Source organism: Buceros rhinoceros, unplaced genomic scaffold (genome assembly GCF_000710305.1).
Source record: "Buceros rhinoceros silvestris isolate BGI_N320 unplaced genomic scaffold, ASM71030v1 scaffold12400, whole genome shotgun sequence".
Lineage (NCBI taxonomy): Eukaryota > Metazoa > Chordata > Aves > Bucerotiformes > Bucerotidae > Buceros > Buceros rhinoceros.
The window spans coordinates 1-17,432 of NW_010387948.1; the positions used below are offsets into that span (position 1 = coordinate 1).

At 42.8% G+C, this 17,432-nt stretch overlaps 1 protein-coding gene across 1 annotated transcript; it reads left to right on the forward strand.

Annotated features, from left to right (window-relative positions):
- The first annotated feature begins 3,726 nt into the window (after window positions 1-3,726).
- On the forward strand, window positions 3,727-14,594 carry ANKEF1 (ankyrin repeat and EF-hand domain containing 1). The gene is made up of 9 exons (XM_010140947.1): window positions 3,727-4,072; window positions 4,529-4,728; window positions 6,175-6,324; window positions 7,054-7,177; window positions 7,565-8,387; window positions 11,006-11,232; window positions 12,219-12,400; window positions 13,332-13,487; window positions 14,469-14,594. The coding sequence occupies exons 1-9, from the start codon at window positions 3,727-3,729 to the stop codon at window positions 14,592-14,594; spliced, it is 2,334 nt and encodes a 777-aa protein (XP_010139249.1).
- Window positions 14,595-17,432: the final 2,838 nt, after the last annotated feature.

Here is a 17,432-nt window from a genome sequence, read left to right on the forward strand (position 1 = left end):
GGGGAGCAGAAGTCAGCTCTGCCTGTGCACGGTCAGACGAGCAAGTCCGTACCACGTAAATACAGAGCGGGTCACTGCCAGCTCGGCAGCAGATTCTTTCCCATTAAAACCAGGCTCCACTACAGGCCACCCATTCCTCTGAGTCAAAGCATCCCCCGCCCCAAATCACCTAACACCAGGTTTATCCCTTACCTGGCTTCTCCAGGGCCCTCCGCACTTGAGGCTCTGTGGGAGCTGCTGCTCACCCTGTTCCTTGCTCCTGGGTGCAGCAGCACCTTGTCACCGACTCCCCAGCAGCCCAGGGGCTTGTGGGGAGCCCCAGCTCCAGGGAACACCCTCCTGGCAACCCCTGTCCCCAGCAGCTGTTGCTCATACACCTGATGGCCAGGTCCTGGCTGGCCCCAGGGCTCCCTGCCGCTGACCACCTGGGCTCTGTTACGTCCCGGTCTGGGCGAAGACTAACGTGATTGGAAGGTGCAAGGCAGACCAAAGACCACACATCTTTTGATCTAAACCAGCCACAACCTTGAGACTGTCTTCACAGCACTCGGGACTGGTCCCAGTTTCCCAGAGGGCTGTATCCGGGTAAAGGTCTGACAGGAGAGCGAAACCTGCTCAGTTCAGACAGGAAGCCCAGGGGAAGCGACTGTCACTCAAGGCAAAGCATTTCCTGAAAGTTAACGCCAAGAAGGGCTCAAAGAGACAACTCAGCACTAAAGATTATTCATTGTGCTGGAATTCAATTTTAGGAGGATTTTGCTGCATTGCTGCTATTAAACATTAGCCACAGCCACAAATTCAGCGCAGTTATTTATATAAAGCTGTAAATATAGTGTGGCACTGTTAGCATATTGGTTTCTTTTATGCCAGCATATAGGGCTCATGCTTATCTCTATGGCCAGCAGGCAAAGCGATTAAATTTAGGATGTGCTAAGCTATTTTCTCCCACTAAAGATAAAACACATGAAAATTTTGTTTACTGCTTTGTGAATAGTGGAAATTAAAGGGATGTTTCAACTTGAAATGTTGACACCAAAAAATGTTGAAAACTTTAAAAAAGGAGTCACAAGTGCTCCCAACAGCAGTCAGGCACCATGCTTCGACAGAGTGCAGTGAGTGAGAGTGCTGGCCGCCAGACCTGCCCTCTCTAGCGACATACCTCAATCACAGCTTAGAAAGCTTTGTGCAAAATCAAGCGTCTGATTAAAATGATTTTCTTAATACTAGGAGTGCCAGGAAATGTATTAATCTGAATTTGAAACGAGTTCGTGCTCTCAACCAAAACAAGCTGCTGGAACGAAGGTAGCGATTCTGGTGATGTTTGGCAACATAAAATTGTTGCTAAGCAGATGTTAGAAGTTGGGGTTTCTGATTATAGCTTCATGGAGTCCTCCCCAGAGCACGACTGCCTCAAAGCCACGTTAACAATCCCTCAGTTTCCATTAAAAGATCTGTTGCAGGTTAAGTGATAAAAACTCCGTGAAAAACAAGAGTTGGTGGTATTTACTTAAGGAAAATGCTGTAGTTACAGTTTCAATATAGAAGCCAGTTTCACTTGCAAGTAAACTCCGGGTAGAGTGTTCCGACTTACTTTGAATCTGTTACTGAAACCTCTAATAAAGCTTGATCCAGTCACTTTCAAGAAATACTGCAAAGAAATATGAACCATTGCAGTTAAAATGTTACGGTTGTTTTCATGTAAATTTATGGTTCTTAGTGCTTTGAAGCAAAGACTTTAAACCTGGTAGGATCTCACTGGTGGTGGGGTTGAGATAACAACATACTTCACCATTGGGATGAAAATAATTTCAGTTACATTTATGGAAATACTGTTGCTACTGTGTGTGAATTATTTAAACAATACCATGAGAAGATCTCAAAAACACTGGGAAAAACTGATCAGGCTGAATTGGGACTGAAATTGTTTTGCAAGTGTGTCATTGTGTCCGCTATTCTTGTGCCCGTGCTCCAGAGGCTGAGTGTAATGTTTGTGCAAGGTGTCGCACTGGCGCCTTTCTGAATCTCGAGGATAATCCATAGAATGAATCCAAATCCACAGCCATTGAATATTATACCTTTTTGTGCTTCATCGAATGTTACTGACAGGTTTTTATCAACTGAAATGCTGCTCGTGTTCTGTAGCATTACTCACCTATTTCCACGGAGAATGTAGTTTCTTCAGCATCAGCATCTTTAGGGGGGAGAAAGAAGGGGAGAAAAGGCAGGTGTTGATCCTAAATGAGTTTCTGAAAAAACTACTGTGCAAAATCAAGGGGCAAATAAGGAATAACAGCGGAAAGAAAGGATCCAGGCTTTGGAAGTAAACCCAAGTTCCTTATTGCTGCAGGGTGGTAGGAACAGAACAAGAACATTCAGTCAGCTCCATCTAAGTGTCTCTAAAAACCATTTCTCCTCCTGAATTTCAGTGATATAAGTACAGTAAGAGCCTTCCCTGCAGTACTTTCTTACTGTTCCTTGCCACAGCCCCTGCAGGGTTTACAACACTTCTTTCCCTGTGCTCAGAAGCCAGAAAAAGCTTCTGTATTGAGGATTTGCTCAGAAATTATTTCCTAATGTTGCAGGCTCTAAAAGCGACACTCCACAGGGGACTCTACTCTTACCCAGAAGTACCTTATTTCTCTACTCTAACCTTTAGGGCTGGAGTGCTGCCCCTGTCAGGACAAAAACCCCCAAACCCTCTGCAATTTCACAGGACAATATGACACAAGAAGCACAACATGGTAGGGTTGAGAATATTCAAAAAATAGGGCAAACACAGAACTTCAAAGTCTTCCTTAATAGGATTCTGCTCCTCCACATGTTTGTGCTGCATGTCGTGGAAAGACACTGTCCTTTTTGGAGGACAAGGCTTTCTGAAGTTGATGGGAAGCTCCCCATCTACTTAAGCAAGCTCCATAAACGGTCCTTATAACATCTGCCCTTGGCTTGGCCCTCCATCCACAAGTGCTGAACCTGACTCTGTTAGGCTAAAAAGCCTAAAAAAAATTTAAAAAAAAAAAATCAGAATTGAGGCAGACGCAGAGCTGGTTTCCTGCACTGCACTTTTCTCAAAGGAGCGCGTGTTGCATCCCCTGGGGGAATCTTTTGCCAGGCCGGTGCCCTACTCTCTGCATCATTTTTCCCCAAGGATTTTGTGGCAGAGAAATGCAATTTTTTCTCTTACTTATATAGCCCAGCAGTAAGTTCATGCATCAGCCACCAAAAAGAAGAAGGTGATGAGGTACTGAGGAGCTGATGCTACAATCAATTTTATGTTTCAGCAAGTGCAGAGGACACTGTGGATTGTCATATTTTTTCTGCCTTTGAAGTAGTAAGATGACAAATGATCAACCTCTCTCTGGGCTTCCAAGTATTTGTAGATTATATCAGTTCTGTGAATGGAAAGCAGCTTCCTTACAGGTTCTTAATTTTCACCTTGAATGGGACTTCTTTGAACAGTTTGAAGACTAGAAAGAACAATTCTGCAAGGTACTACATGTGTTTATATAGTCTCTATACATGCTGTATATACTAAATGAAATAAATTCATTCAAAACTTAGTGCTCTGTCAAGTTAAAGAGGGTGTTTTCATGCCTTGAACGTAGTTCCAAGTCCTGTTCTTACTGGCATGCAATTTTAATCACACCTCTAATGTTACGTGTTTTCTCCTCTCCCCATGCAGAAATAAATTCCTTGAAAGAAGCTATTTTTTTTTGTTGTTCTGGGATGTTGCCGGTAGATCACAGACTTCTGAACTTACAGATTTACAAACTTCTTCAGTGTGTTCACCAGAAGAACGAGGAGCAAATAGAGAAGCTGATCCAGAATGGATTCCCCAACCTCCTTAATTTCACAGAGCCCGAGGAAGGATACAGTGCCCTTCATTTGGCCTGCATGAAAAATGACACGGAGATGTGCAGCTTCCTGCTGGAACAGGGAGCTCATCCAGATGTCCAGGACAAAATGGGACGTACTCCAGCAATGAAGGCAGCTGAGCTAGGCCATGAGTTGGTTTTGGATTTATTAGCAAAAGCTAAAGCAGACATGACTGCCGTGGATAATGAGGGGAAAGGTAAGCAAGACGGAACCTTGTCAGACCAGAAATACCATGAAATGATCCCTTACTGCATCGCACGCTTGCTCCATATGTTATGTCCCATCTGTAGAGGGGAACTGTGGTTGAGGGTGATCCTTACAGCTCACAGAAGCTTTTGGCCATAAGAGCTTTGATGAAAAAGAGAATAATTCTCCCTGAACAGCCTAGGCCTTTAAATCTCCAGTTTATAGCTGAAAGAGAACTTGTGATTGAGAAGCATGTTCTTCCCGTGACCTGTCACGTACTAAATTCTGGTTACTCCCCAAGTGCAAAGGCCCTAAACTAGAACTCTTTTTTTGCGCATATATACCCTAAGAGAAGCTAACGGGTCTCTGCTGAAGGAGTCTCTCTGTTCAGCTGTGAGTATACAGCCTGAGTAACCTTTCTAAGAGCTCAGTATTGCACCGTAATCCCTGCTGGTTTTCTTTGCAGGTATTTTGTTTTACTGCATTTTACCTACGAGACGGCACTACCACTGCACGCAAATTGCCTTGGATTATGGTGCAGATGTTAACAACGCTACTGCTGGTGGGAAGCCCATGTTTCTACAAGCCTGTGAGCAAGCTCACGATATTAAAGAAATATGTCTGAATTTCTTGGAAAGAGGAGCAAATCCCAATGCAAGAAACCCAGTATGAATATTTCTGTAACTAAGAACATATACACAGGACTATAGAATAGTTACCAGGCAACTAGAGTGTATCACCTCAAATCCCCACACTAAAATAATAAAGCAGTGACAAGTGCTTAACTCAGTGGCCATGCCTATTCCCTTCTTCTGTACCACCCTTTTTTGCAGGAGCAGGGGTTTAAGTCTTCCACTTGAACCACATACCTGGATTTAGATTTTGTAGATCAGAGTGCAACTATTTTACAAACCCAAAAGGTAACTGGGCCAGCTCTTAGGAGTTGCAGTTGCTTCAGTGGAGCAGAGCTGATTTGTACTTTGCCTTGATACACCCTAAGGTTTTCAGGGTTGAAATAATGTGCACTAAAACATGAGTCCAGCGTGAAAAACCCAATGGGAAATCAAGGCAGGGATGAGGCATAAAAACCTCTTTTCTCTTTTTGTATGTCTTTGTAATTTATCTGTTTACTGCCTTAATTTAACAAAGACCTGAAGGACTGAAGCTCTGTGCTGTTGATCAAGTCGAGGAGCTCAAGCTTTCCGTTAAAGCTACCCATGGCTTTCGCTTTGGTCCTAGTTTTGCAGTATCCTTCCTAGCTTGTAGCTGTAACAAACCCCGTGTTTGGACATCCATCTCCTGTTCTCTCTCTCACTCACGTGTCATCTTCATGCACTCAGTGCACTTCCAATATGAGAAACCTGCGGTTTCTTTGGTAATATGATAGACACATACATGGTCACAAATGGGAATGGTTTGCTAGGCCCAGAGGAAGACAGATGCTGGGGAGGAACATCTGGTTCAGGGGAACAGATCCATGACTCACCGCTCTCTTTGCCCCTCTGTAGAGTGACAAGGCAGATATTCCAAGTGTTGCTGTGGGCCAGCCTGTTCAAATGTGCTCTCTCCTTGGGAAGGTCACGAGCCATTATTAAATAAGTACTGCTAATCACAAACTTCTGCTATTATCTAGAAGAAGACATAGCATTAATGTTTTAGAATGTGAACTTTTCCTCTCACAACAGTAGTGAAAATCCACTGCTGCTCTGCCTTCCCCGCAGCACTCCTCCAGCCATAGCTCCTTATGCTTTTTCCTGATAGTGGTAGTACCTTGTGATAGATTTTGTAAACATTCATGGGAGCATGGACACAGAATAAAGAATTCCTTAACTAAGGAATTGATTTTCATGGGGATTATTCAAGGGACCTGAGTTACTAATGTACTGGAGTTGCTGGGACTTGACTACACATATTTTAGCAGCGTTATGACTAGATTCTTAAAGTTATCTAGAAGTGTCTTTGAAACTATTAGACTTGTCTCCTTTTTTTTTCTTTGGTAATACCTGAAAAGAGACCTCCAGTTTTATGCTGCCTTGCAACAACCAGATCATATTGTTCCAACTGAATTAGTATACAAAACAGATTCTCATTTGTTTTCTTGCTACCTGGCAGGCTACAGGTCGCACAGCCTTAATGGAAGCTGCAAGAGAAGGTGTTCTCGAGCTGGTGCGTGGTCTGCTTGAGAGAGGAGCCGATGTTAACCTCTTTGACTTGGCAAGACACAGCGCTGCACATTTTGCAGCCACAGGAGGCTTTTTTGAGGTATCGTCATTCCCAGAGTTAAAGCTGGGAAATGTTGCTGCAAAGCCAAACCTGGGGTGGGTTTTTCTTTGGTTTATGGGGGTTGGACGTTGTGGTTAGGTTTTTTTTTTTTTTGAGTCCAGTACCTCAGCTGATCAAAGCATAACAATCAACAGTCAAGAACAGCTTCTTTTTAGGTATCAAAGGGAATACAGCAGGGATAGACTGTATCTCGTAACTTCAGAGGCTATTTTGCCGAGGTCCCGCTGAGCGCGTGTGCTGGTGCGGCTGGCTGGTGGGAGCAGCTCCATTGGAGAGCTTGTTGCTCTGAACATGTAGCATGTCACAGCTGTTCCACTTGGATGAAATATTACCCTTCTACAGCAAACAGCTGCAGGTTAGGCACTTTCTTCCTTTTCCCCCAGATCGTCTTCAAAGTATATAAAATCACGCAGATTAGATTGTGCGTGCGATGTCAGAGTTACTTTAAGACAGTGGCCTGTGGTGAGTGGGCAGGAGTGAGGGTTGTCCTTGGTGTCTACAATTGAATGAGGTTTCTATTTCCCGAGTTAAGTACAGTACTACAGAAAACACAAATGTTGTGTGTGCATTGATCAGCTGGACATGGGAGAGAACTTCATGATATAAACATGGAATAGATGATATTTCATTTATTTGTAAATCATTCTCACACTTCCCCATCATAGGAAACAGGCAAGATTTTTGGTAATACTCTCTTTGTTTTTCTAGATTCTGAGGATTATTTCAGCTTACAATGGAGACTTGGGCCTGATTGCTATGAATGGTAACACGCCCCTTCATTACGCTGCTGAGGGAGGATTTGCAAATTGCTGCAAGTTCATAGGGCAAAGAGGTACACAAGTGTCCAAGACAGAGCGGGGTCTAGAACACTGTGATATTTTAATCTTAGTTTATTTCTTCTTAACCTTGCTCACCACTTTAAGTAAAAAAGTAAAGTTTTCACTGAACTTTTGCTTTTCTATACCTATTCATATGAGTAAACGGATAAGCAGAGCATGGGTTGCCCAATGAATCTTCCTTTGGGAAACAAATACGGACCTGTGGATAACCTTCCAGTCAGAGCTCAATGGCGTGGTTCCACCTCCTATTGCTATTTATAGTTAAGACAGCATAAAAGCATAGACCCGTGGCAATCAGTTGCGTGTATATTACGAGTGTCATACATTACGTAATTAGGAATTCCACTGCATTGTCAGTGAAATTGTATCCGTATTTTTAGGCTGTGATCCTACATGGAAAAACTTGTTAACAAAGACCCCAAGAGACATTGCCAAGGAAGGTGGTTTTAAAGCAGCAGTCAAGGAATTGCGTAAAATTGAAAAAGCCTATAAAAACCAGTCCAAGCCTGAGGCTAAGGAGAACAACCCCCGCTGGGCGCTGAGGCTGTATGACTGGTCCTTAGAGCACCAGGCTGCCCTCTGCAAGGCGTTTGAGGCCGTCGACCAAGAAGATGGGACGGTGACTAAAGATGACTTTATATCAGTAATTCAGAAGCAGTGTGCCTTTGTGGACCTCGAGCAAATACAGATGATTGCTGACATGCACGAAGGAACTCCCTCTGAGGGAATCAGCATTGAAGATTTTTTTAAAGGCTCTAAATACCTGCAGAAAAACTGTCTTATAGCATCCTTTGGCCCCAAAGGGAAGAAGAGAAAGAAAGGGAAGAAAGGAAGAGGCAAAAAAGGCATCGCCATCCCTGTGCCAATTTGTGTTATTCCAAAGAGTGCGTGTCCACGTAGAGATGACGGCTTCCCTGTGTATATGATTGAGGCTATTCAGAGCGTTGCTGATAGCTACCATTTTAACCGAGACCACCCATCTACCCACCCTGTGCACGACGACCGGGCCTGGTATATAGATGAACCAAGAAAAACGTACATGAGTATTAACTACCTCGTCAGAGCAGGAGACATCCTCTCGCTAGAGAAGGCATTTGAGGAGGGGGTGCCAGTAGACGTAAAAGATAAATACTACAAAACACCTCTGATGGCTGCGTGTGCAAGTGGGAACATAGATATGGTGCAGTATCTTCTGGAAAAGGGGTAAGATCATTTCAGAGGATTTTTTTTTAAATTGCTATTTTTTTCATTTTTCACACTTTAGTAACAATGAAATAGAAACACCCAAGAGGTAAGTTCTCCGGGTCTGAAATTGTTGGTGTCTGGGCTGTTGACCCAGTCTTTTGGAACCATTGTTAGTTCAGAGCCATGTCTCAGCTAGTGCACCCTCAACACTGCCCTCTCACAATCAGATGAATGATTTTGGGGAAATCTGACTCAAACTTGCCTCATATCATCATGGCAATCCTGGACTTTCCTGTTCCACATGTCGGGACCTTTGCATGCAAATGTTTTAAGGGAATAAGCCTTATAATCACTTTCCTCTGCAGATTCCGCAGGCTGAGGCAGAAGAATTTGCACTAGAAGTGTGAGCTGCTATTTAGTCTGTTCCTCATTTTAGAAGCGCTTCAGCAATTTTGTAGCCTGCAGACACACGTGTGAAAAATCTCAGTGACAGCTTAAAAGTGAAAGCATTTTAAGAAAGATTGTCATACTTGTGTAATAGCGTAGTCTCTTCTTTTTTCTTGTCATACTGCTGTAGTCCTACAGTCATTCACAGAAACACTTAAATGAAGCTTTTTCAAAGACATTTACATTAGCTTCGTTCTCTACCTATAGCTAGAATTCGTTTTAATCTTCCTTCCTCAGGATAAATGGCTGCAGTTTTAGCTCCAGTTCCTGCAAAAACTTAACAGCACGTGGATCTTTTTACACCCTAGTAATTAGACTGACATGGGAAGTTGTGTAAATGCATATAGCTGGGTCTTCCAAAGATAAGGATGTGAGAGTTAGCACATAAATCGAGCAAATTAATCTCCACCGCTTTCATCAAGCCTCGCTAGACAGCACTGGAGTCACGTCTCATCACGCTTAGCAGTTAGACCTTGAAATGTAGTAACTTAGTTTAAAAAAGTAGTGCCATTGTTGAGATTTTTAAAATGACAGAAATCAGGAAACGGAGAGCAGTTACCAGTACAGTGTTTAGCTTCGTGTCTTTCAACAGCGTGAACTTTCAGATACTTACAGTTTGGCATGGGAGTTCAAACACTTTTTACAGTATAACCTTTTAAGTACGGTGTCACAAAGCCATATTGAACAGAAGACAAAATGTTTATCCAGAGCTATAGAAGATGGTGAGGTTTAAACATAAATCTACTTTCTATCTTGTTCTGGAAAGACTCAGAAGTTAAAGTTGGGCTAAAGGCAAAGTCAATGCATGATCAGGAGAAAATGCTGGTTCAAGTCAGTGCTGTGGTGTCCCTGTTCCCTTTGATCGGTTTGTTTCTGATAGAATGAAGGTAGCAAGAAGGGTTCAGGGGCAGACAGAGCATCAGTACAGAGGAGGCTGGGTTGAGAGGGAAAGTGAAATAACTGGAACTGCCTATTTTAATGAGGAATATAAAGGAAATTAGAAGTGCATAGGAATAAACCATAAGAGCTCAGCAACTGACAGACAGCAAAGGTAAAACTGGTAGTTTGGGGGAATTTACTGTGATAAGAATTATGAAAAGGATAAAAAAAGTTAAAGAACGACAGATGAATCTGTTCTTTTGATCTAGAGTTAAATATTAACCATCTGACCTGAAGAGCAAAAAGCTATTCCTGGAAGCACCTTCCTTCATCATTTTTCTTCCTTCTCCTTCCCTCCTTTTGGGAAGAGACCAAGCTCTTCATCACTAAAGTAACCAGGACAGTGACCCTTACTCAGCTCAGGGCCTCTAGGCTGTCTTGAATACCACACAAAGTAATTCACTGGGGAATCCCCCATGAGGCTTTGCCCATTCTGAATCTATGCATGGCACATGTGGGAGATCGCAGAGTTGGCCGTGCTCATGAACTGCACTCTCTTCAAAGATTTTGGGGAACCATATTTCTTTCATTTTAACACCATTAATGAGTTCTGGTGGCTCTCGTTCCCCAAGACTTGCTTTTGCATGACCCCAGCTCAAAAGCTCCCAAGGCAACCAGTTGCTAAAGGGCTGATAATGCTTTTCCCCTCAGCTTCATCTGAAGGCCACATATTGTAAATATCTTCCCCAAACTAGCCCTTGCACCCCCCTGAACATGCCAGTTTTAACCCGGGAGCAGAAACAGATCTAGTCCAGTGATGGCTGAAAAGATTTTATATCTCGGGTTTTCTGAGACAGACCTTTTCTAGCTCATTTGTAAAGCGGACAGTAGGCAGTTTTGCCATGTGTTTTAGAGCACCTGTTCTTGGCTCAGAAGCACCTTTTTTCACTTCCTTAATCTGCTTTTTGCCATTCTCAGTGAAGCTGGAGCACAAAACCCAGCAGCATTTTAGAGGACTAAGCTGTCTGAATGCCCGTTTTTCTCAGCACCTGTGAACACCTCCACGTAGAGGACACTGTGTTGGCTTAGACCGGGATATGATCACCATCCAGGCATGCTCTTATGAATAAATTCCAAGAAAAGCTACATATCAGATGCTAAAATGGTTTCAGAGTAGCAGTAGCAATGTGAAAATACTTATTTACATCGAATATGCCGTTGCAGTGGGCAGTTAACACTGATGGTACTTGGAGCTGTGGACATTACTGTATCTAGTAGCATCTGCCACAACTTCTCTTATTCTTTCGTAGGGCTGATGTAAACGCAACGGACAATTTCATGTGGACTCCTCTCCATCACGCTTGCTACAACGGGCACCTAGATATTGCTGAACTGCTAGTGAAGGCTGGAGCAGGAGTGGACGCACCTGCAATAGGCAATGCAACTCCCCTCATGAGAGCCATCGAGATCAGCAGGCTGGATATAGTCTATTTTTTAATCAGTGCAGGTGCTGACATCCAAACGACAAACAGCAATGGTAAATACCAATGTCTCCCCCAAAGGCCTGTTTCCTTACCTGCATATATGTTAAAAAAACTAAGTTCTTGGAACACTTTGAGAAGCATTCGGAATTTATGATTGCTATCAGGATCGGCAGGAAGGTAAGAGGTTTAATTAGTTTTCTACAGGGTGGAATCACTGTTGTAAGTAATCAGCTTTGCTGGGTTTTATGCATCTAGAAAATACAATATTGTGATTAATTACATGATTAAGGAGGCTCTTGCTCCTCACAAGATATGTACAGAGTTGTAAGTGGCTTTAATGAAAAAAATTCTAGCTGGTTATTAATATTACTTGATGGAAAATTAAATTTTAGTCGTGGCCAGTGTGTACTCTGCCACCCATTTAAATCACTTATTTTTCATGCACAGACAGCACTGGTTAAAAAAAATTCTTGCTGCTCAGCATGTAAGTATTACTCCCTGAGAAAAAAACCCACTTAACAGAAAACCACATCTGAACTGACACAGAAGTATCAAGGAGAGTTTTTCCTTTCCTAGGCACTGGAGGTGCTTAGCCCCATTTAAACCGCGGGGCTTTCTCTTGACTCTTTGCCAGCCACAGAGCAAGTGCTGGCAGAGGTGGATACCTACAATACCTCGGTCTGCGTTCCTAACCTCATATTGTGCTCGCCATCTCCTAGTGCTAAATGCTCTCACCTTTCAGAGATCAAAATGATTACCTGCAGGGCCAGTATATTAAGCTGCAAATGTCAGGATATTAAGAGCAAAGCACCACTCCAAGCACTGCTGCAGTATTTTGTTTAAAGGCTCGTTTCTGCAAGCGGTACTGATGACTGCCAGCCCTCACGCCAATGTCAGGCACGCTGTTGGCACACCAAATGGTTTATGAAGTAGAGGTCTAATTAAATTTGGTTGACTGTAGTGTCATTATCCAGTTGCAATGAGAAGTGCCAAGGTTCATTTTCATGGCTTATACAGGTATTTTGTTTTTTAAATGCAGGAAAGAATGCTCTTGATATCGCAAAGGTATTTGCAGACTCTAGGATAATTGATGTGCTCCAAGACAAACTAGAAAATTTGCCAGAAGAACCAGAAAAAAAAGAAGCAGAGAAAGTAAAAGTTGTAAAGCCGAAGTCACCTTCAACACCGATGCCCACAGAGGTACAAGCTGTGAAAACTGAGGTATGAGAGATGGTAACAAAGGATTGATTTCCTAGTAGTTAGCAGAGTGCTTTCATTTATTTGCCATCCAACGTCTCTCTGAAGCTATAAAACAGGCAGTTTTGTTACAGTGAGTACTTTCGGGATCCAGTTCTTGTTCTTGCCGGCACTAGTACTCCTTCGCTGGTTGAAATTTTAACTTCTTAATTATACGAATGTCATGTCTTCCCCAGTCCCACTTATGAATTACAACCTGTATCACTGACAGGACACAGAAAAAAATTTCCTCCTCTTCTACACCTTCTCCTGAAGTTTGTGATCATCCAGTTCTGTTGTGGTAAATACTGAATATCTGGTAACTGTCATTTCTTGAAGGGAGCACCTGTTTTTTCACAGGGTAAGACCAAGGCCCTTCAAATTAGTAGAAAGGCCTTTTTATTCTGCTAATCCAACTCGCTGAGGTGGTATCAGGCTTGCTAACTTCTTATTTCCCATCTTGTCTCATATCCCCCCTCTTCTACGGTCGACCTGAGTCCTGTTTCTCCACTACCAGTAGCCAAACGTTGGCTTCTGCCTTCCAGAAATGTTTTGAGTTCGCCAGGGAGAAGATAGGGCTTTCATAGGCAGGAGGAGGACATCCTTAGGTGCTTATTTATTCATCACCCAGCACAGGGTGGGATTGCCAGTGGTACAAGGAGATTGTCTAGAGTCTGAAAGGGTAGTTAATGTCCAAGAAGAAGAGTCATCCTTTATCTTTTAAAGGTTTCCCCTCACAATTTTTGGTTATAAAAAATAAAATCAGCCTTAAGAAAACCAGATTCTGAACAGATGAAGAAAGCTGCACCCACAGTAAATAGATAGCAGAAGTAGCATCAGAAGATGCAGGCAGAGTGCCTTGCTTCTGACCGTGATGTACTTGTATAACCGGTAACTTCTCTTTCAGCCTTCACAGGTATCTCTGCCACTTGTAGGAAAATCTGTTCTTGAAAAGACAACGCATTCCACTGAGGACTATTCCCCTGAGAGTGTTATTCCTCTGCATTCTTTAATAACCAGTGGAGATGGTTATAATACCAAGAAAGATGACATCACATTCAAACCCAGAAAAGTACGTACAGTAGCAAAACATGAGCAGAGTTTCATGTGAATTTAAAGGTAGACCTCACTGTAGGTCAAACCCCAGAACAATCTGATGAAATGACTTCACAGTTCAACTAGCTGATAGATGATGTGACACAGAGATTATGCGTATACTTCTATAAAACAAATTGTCTTGGAAATCAAGCTCTTACCAGGTTTTAAAATAGGGTTGAAGTGGACCCACAGTAAAGCACAAACGCAGCTATATTCACAGTATGGATTTTTACATCCTCACGCTCCAAGGACAGGAGTCCTTGTGCCTGGACCAGCACCAGCGTCTAACTTGCCTTCTCAGTTAGTTATCACATGATTGCTCATGGCAGTGACAGTTACTGAACTAAAAGGATCACGGTACACTAAATATTTACTTCCTAGAGCTACAATTCTGGAAATACAATTTTTGTATCACAGACTTGTTAATACTCATTCACAAATAACTGAGAAACAGAGAGAGATTATCACAGAGCAGTAATTTTTAAAATATTTTTTTCTCTTTGAAAAGGAAAAGAACATGATTGCTGCCTGAGAATTTTTGTGTGGAGTGTATTTACTATTTCCCTAACCCCGAGTTATGCTAGTTCCTGCAATGGTCTCAGAGGAGTAAGGCTATGTTGCCAGTGACTTTACCACTAATTGCTATTTTCCACTCTGAGGATCTTGAGCTTGAGTCAGACATTCTAAACAATTTTCTTTGGATCTTCTTTCCCACATTATCCCTAACCTGAGCCCACGGCATGTTATAGATTGGAAGTGACAACAAGAGAACACTCTGTTTATACATACACAAATCATTGTGGTATCTTCTCCTGGGAGGCCGTGCAAGTTTTCTTCTGTGTCTCAGGATGGAAAGGAGTGCTAGAACACGGCTCCATTTGGCTAACGGTATCTTCTTAATGCTTCTATTACAGAAGTCACGTCCAAATTAACTCCAAATGCATTTATTTTGTAGATTTGGACCCCTGATGCCGCAACAGAGGAGCTAGTAAGAAAACAAGAATTGCTCCGTGAACGCGTTACTCTTGGTGGCCACTCAGAAAGCCGCACGACCCCCTTTGACAGAAAATTTATGAAATAAGCACAGCAGCTAGAAGAAGCTACTTCGACACATGGTTTGAGGGGATGAAGATCTAAAAGGTTACTCCTCTGTAGGGCAGGAATCATGCAGTACTCAGTAAATGTATCTCAGTTATGAAAAAAAAATGTAGTGAGTTTTTCCTCTGTAGATTATGTTGTTTCCACACAGTCTTTTTTTAAGGGCTTAGTCTGGAAAAAGGTTTATCCTCTCGTGATTCTAAGTCTTGGAGCTGGCTCAGCGTAGTTCAAAGAATGGCCACTGTTGCGATACACACGTGTCCTTTGTCAAGGTATGGATTTATGGGGCTATTTTTCACCCCAAGATAAAATTCCTTTCTGGAAGATAGAAGTGTCACCCTTTCTACTAAAAGGGTATCAAATATAAAGATATGATAGTCTGTGCTGTTAGGACCAGGCTGAGTCCTAAAACGGGTTCTGCCGAGGGACTCGGTGCCTCTTGAATTCTCTTGGGTATGTCTGTAAAATAATTTGCAGCACGAAAGTGAGCCCAGTTTGGAGCTTCAAAAAGGCAGTAATGGGTGCTAAGCTTTGGGTAAGCAGAGGCTGGAAATACTGGGAATATTTAGTTTAGAGAGAAAAGAAGTGGGAGGGAATGCCATAAAATATGTCTAAAGAAGTAAAAAGTGCAGAACTGAAACCTCCTATCTGTTCACTCATGGGATACAAGAACATTCAGACTGTAGAAAAAAAGAGAGAAAGGAGCACACATTTAATACCATACAATGTGTAAACAGCCTGTGGAACCCTCCAGCCCAGTTATTCTTGGAAACTTAATGTTTACATAGATTGCTAGAAGAGTCTAGTTAGCTAACGCATAATGGGTGAAAATCTCTTGCGTTTCAGGACCTCAGCTAATTGCTGTTGGCATATGATAGAAACAATGCGGCTCACTCCCTGATTGCCCAGTGTCCCAGGGTGAAGATGAAGTGTGTGTCCCGGGAGAGAAGATGACACCGGCCTAGACAGACACTGTATATTAAATCAGCTTCTGTTTTGATAGTCCCATTCTTCAAATTTAATGTTGTGAGACTTCAAGAGCTGTCTGGGAATCAAGAATACAGATACTGCTGAAAATTTGGTTTCAAACATTCTCATTTTTTTAAACTGCAGGTCTTGAACTCAGGAATCCGAGCTTCAGACTGGGTTCTTTCCTTCTGCTTCATCATTTCTTGTAATAAGAACTAAGTTTTGCCCTTGCTGATGTGTGTGATGTAGCATTTCCGTGCCACCATTTCCATGGATTTGCCTAGGTATGAAGAGAGCGGAGGGGAAGGTTGTTGGGAAAAGCCTGTGTGGTCACGTTCTTAAAGACACCTCCACCGCCCCTGCATGAGGCTGCACACAGCGATCCCTTGGCTCAGGCTAGGCCTCCAAATGTAAATGTGTTATTTAGTAGATAAACAAGACCAATGCAAAGCAAGTAGATCTATCCAGTGAGATCCTGCTTCCAAACACCACGCTGAACATATGATTTGTACGAAGTGGCTGTGCACAAGCTTATGACAAGTTGCTTATGGTGAGAAAATGTCCTGAGACACTCAGCATTGTAACAGTTCAGTGTAAAGAAAGACTTCACAAGCAAGTGAGATACCATTGCAAATTTCAGCTGTCTTGGACTTCTTACTATCAGCGATTCAGCTCTGCCTGTCAGCATAAGAATGACCGTAAATAGCAAGATGCAGATGACTGTAAATAACAAGAATAAAATCAGTTATAGAAGGCAGTGCAGGTGAGGAGCAGGATGCCCATCAACAGCTGTAACTAAAACTGCGTCTCTAAAAGCAGGAGAGGCGTGGGGTCAATTTGCTAAACAGTAGCCATCAAAATAAAATCAAGCAGCACCATCAGGAACTCCTAACTCATTCTGTAAGGTAAAACCGTGTTTCTGGCAGAGTCCTCCACAGTTGGAGCCAGTTGCTCAGCTCTCCTCTCTGGAAAAGCCATGGCAATACCCCTCACTTGGGTCACTGCTGCAGCATTGAGGTATGGACCATTTTCTGCTGGCTGTGTTCATTAGGGTGACCGTAGAGCAAACTGACAAGAACTTGAATGCAAAGGGAACAAGCTAACGAGACCTGCAGAAGGGGCTGCCTCCCCCTCAGTTTGAACAACATAGCAGAATTAGGCTTGTTGGTGAGTAGCCTCTGAAAAGGGCGTTTGGAAAAGAGCGCGCTGAGCAGCGACCTTTTTTTGTTCCCATAGGAAATCCTTCTGAGCATCACACGTGTGCTTTTTGCAGCCATTACAGGGCTGCGGTATCATTTAGGGCTTTCAAAGTCTGTCTCAGCATTAAGATCTTATCAACTGAGTGGCCTCGGGGCTGTCTGTGGAGGGTATCAGATAAACGGTGTCACATTGTATGGCTGAATACAGCTCCTGTATTCATTTTAATGAGAGAAAGGCGGAAGATTGTGTGTTTATTTACATATCGAAAAAATACCTTGTGGCATTTTCAGAGACTCTAATGATGTTTTGATATCTAGCACCCAATAAAAAAATCCAGTGCTCCGAAAACACTTTTTTTGCATGAAAAGTCAACTAATTCAGGTTCCAGTGAGAGGCAGCTATCAGAGCAAATCCAGGGATTTGGCTGCACTCAAGAAGCACCTTTCGAGATTGTCCTCCTCAAGTGTGGTGATGAGTATGTCTTTAGAGACTCCCCCTTGTCCATCAGAGGTGGAGTAGAAGAGCCCGGTGCATGAAGCAGCAGTAGCAGTGGAGGACATTGTCATAAGAGGAGTCAAGGGATAAAGCTCCAAAGCTTAACATTGACATCAGCAGAATGAAGGGTATTGAGTAAAGAGCTGGGAGGGAGGGA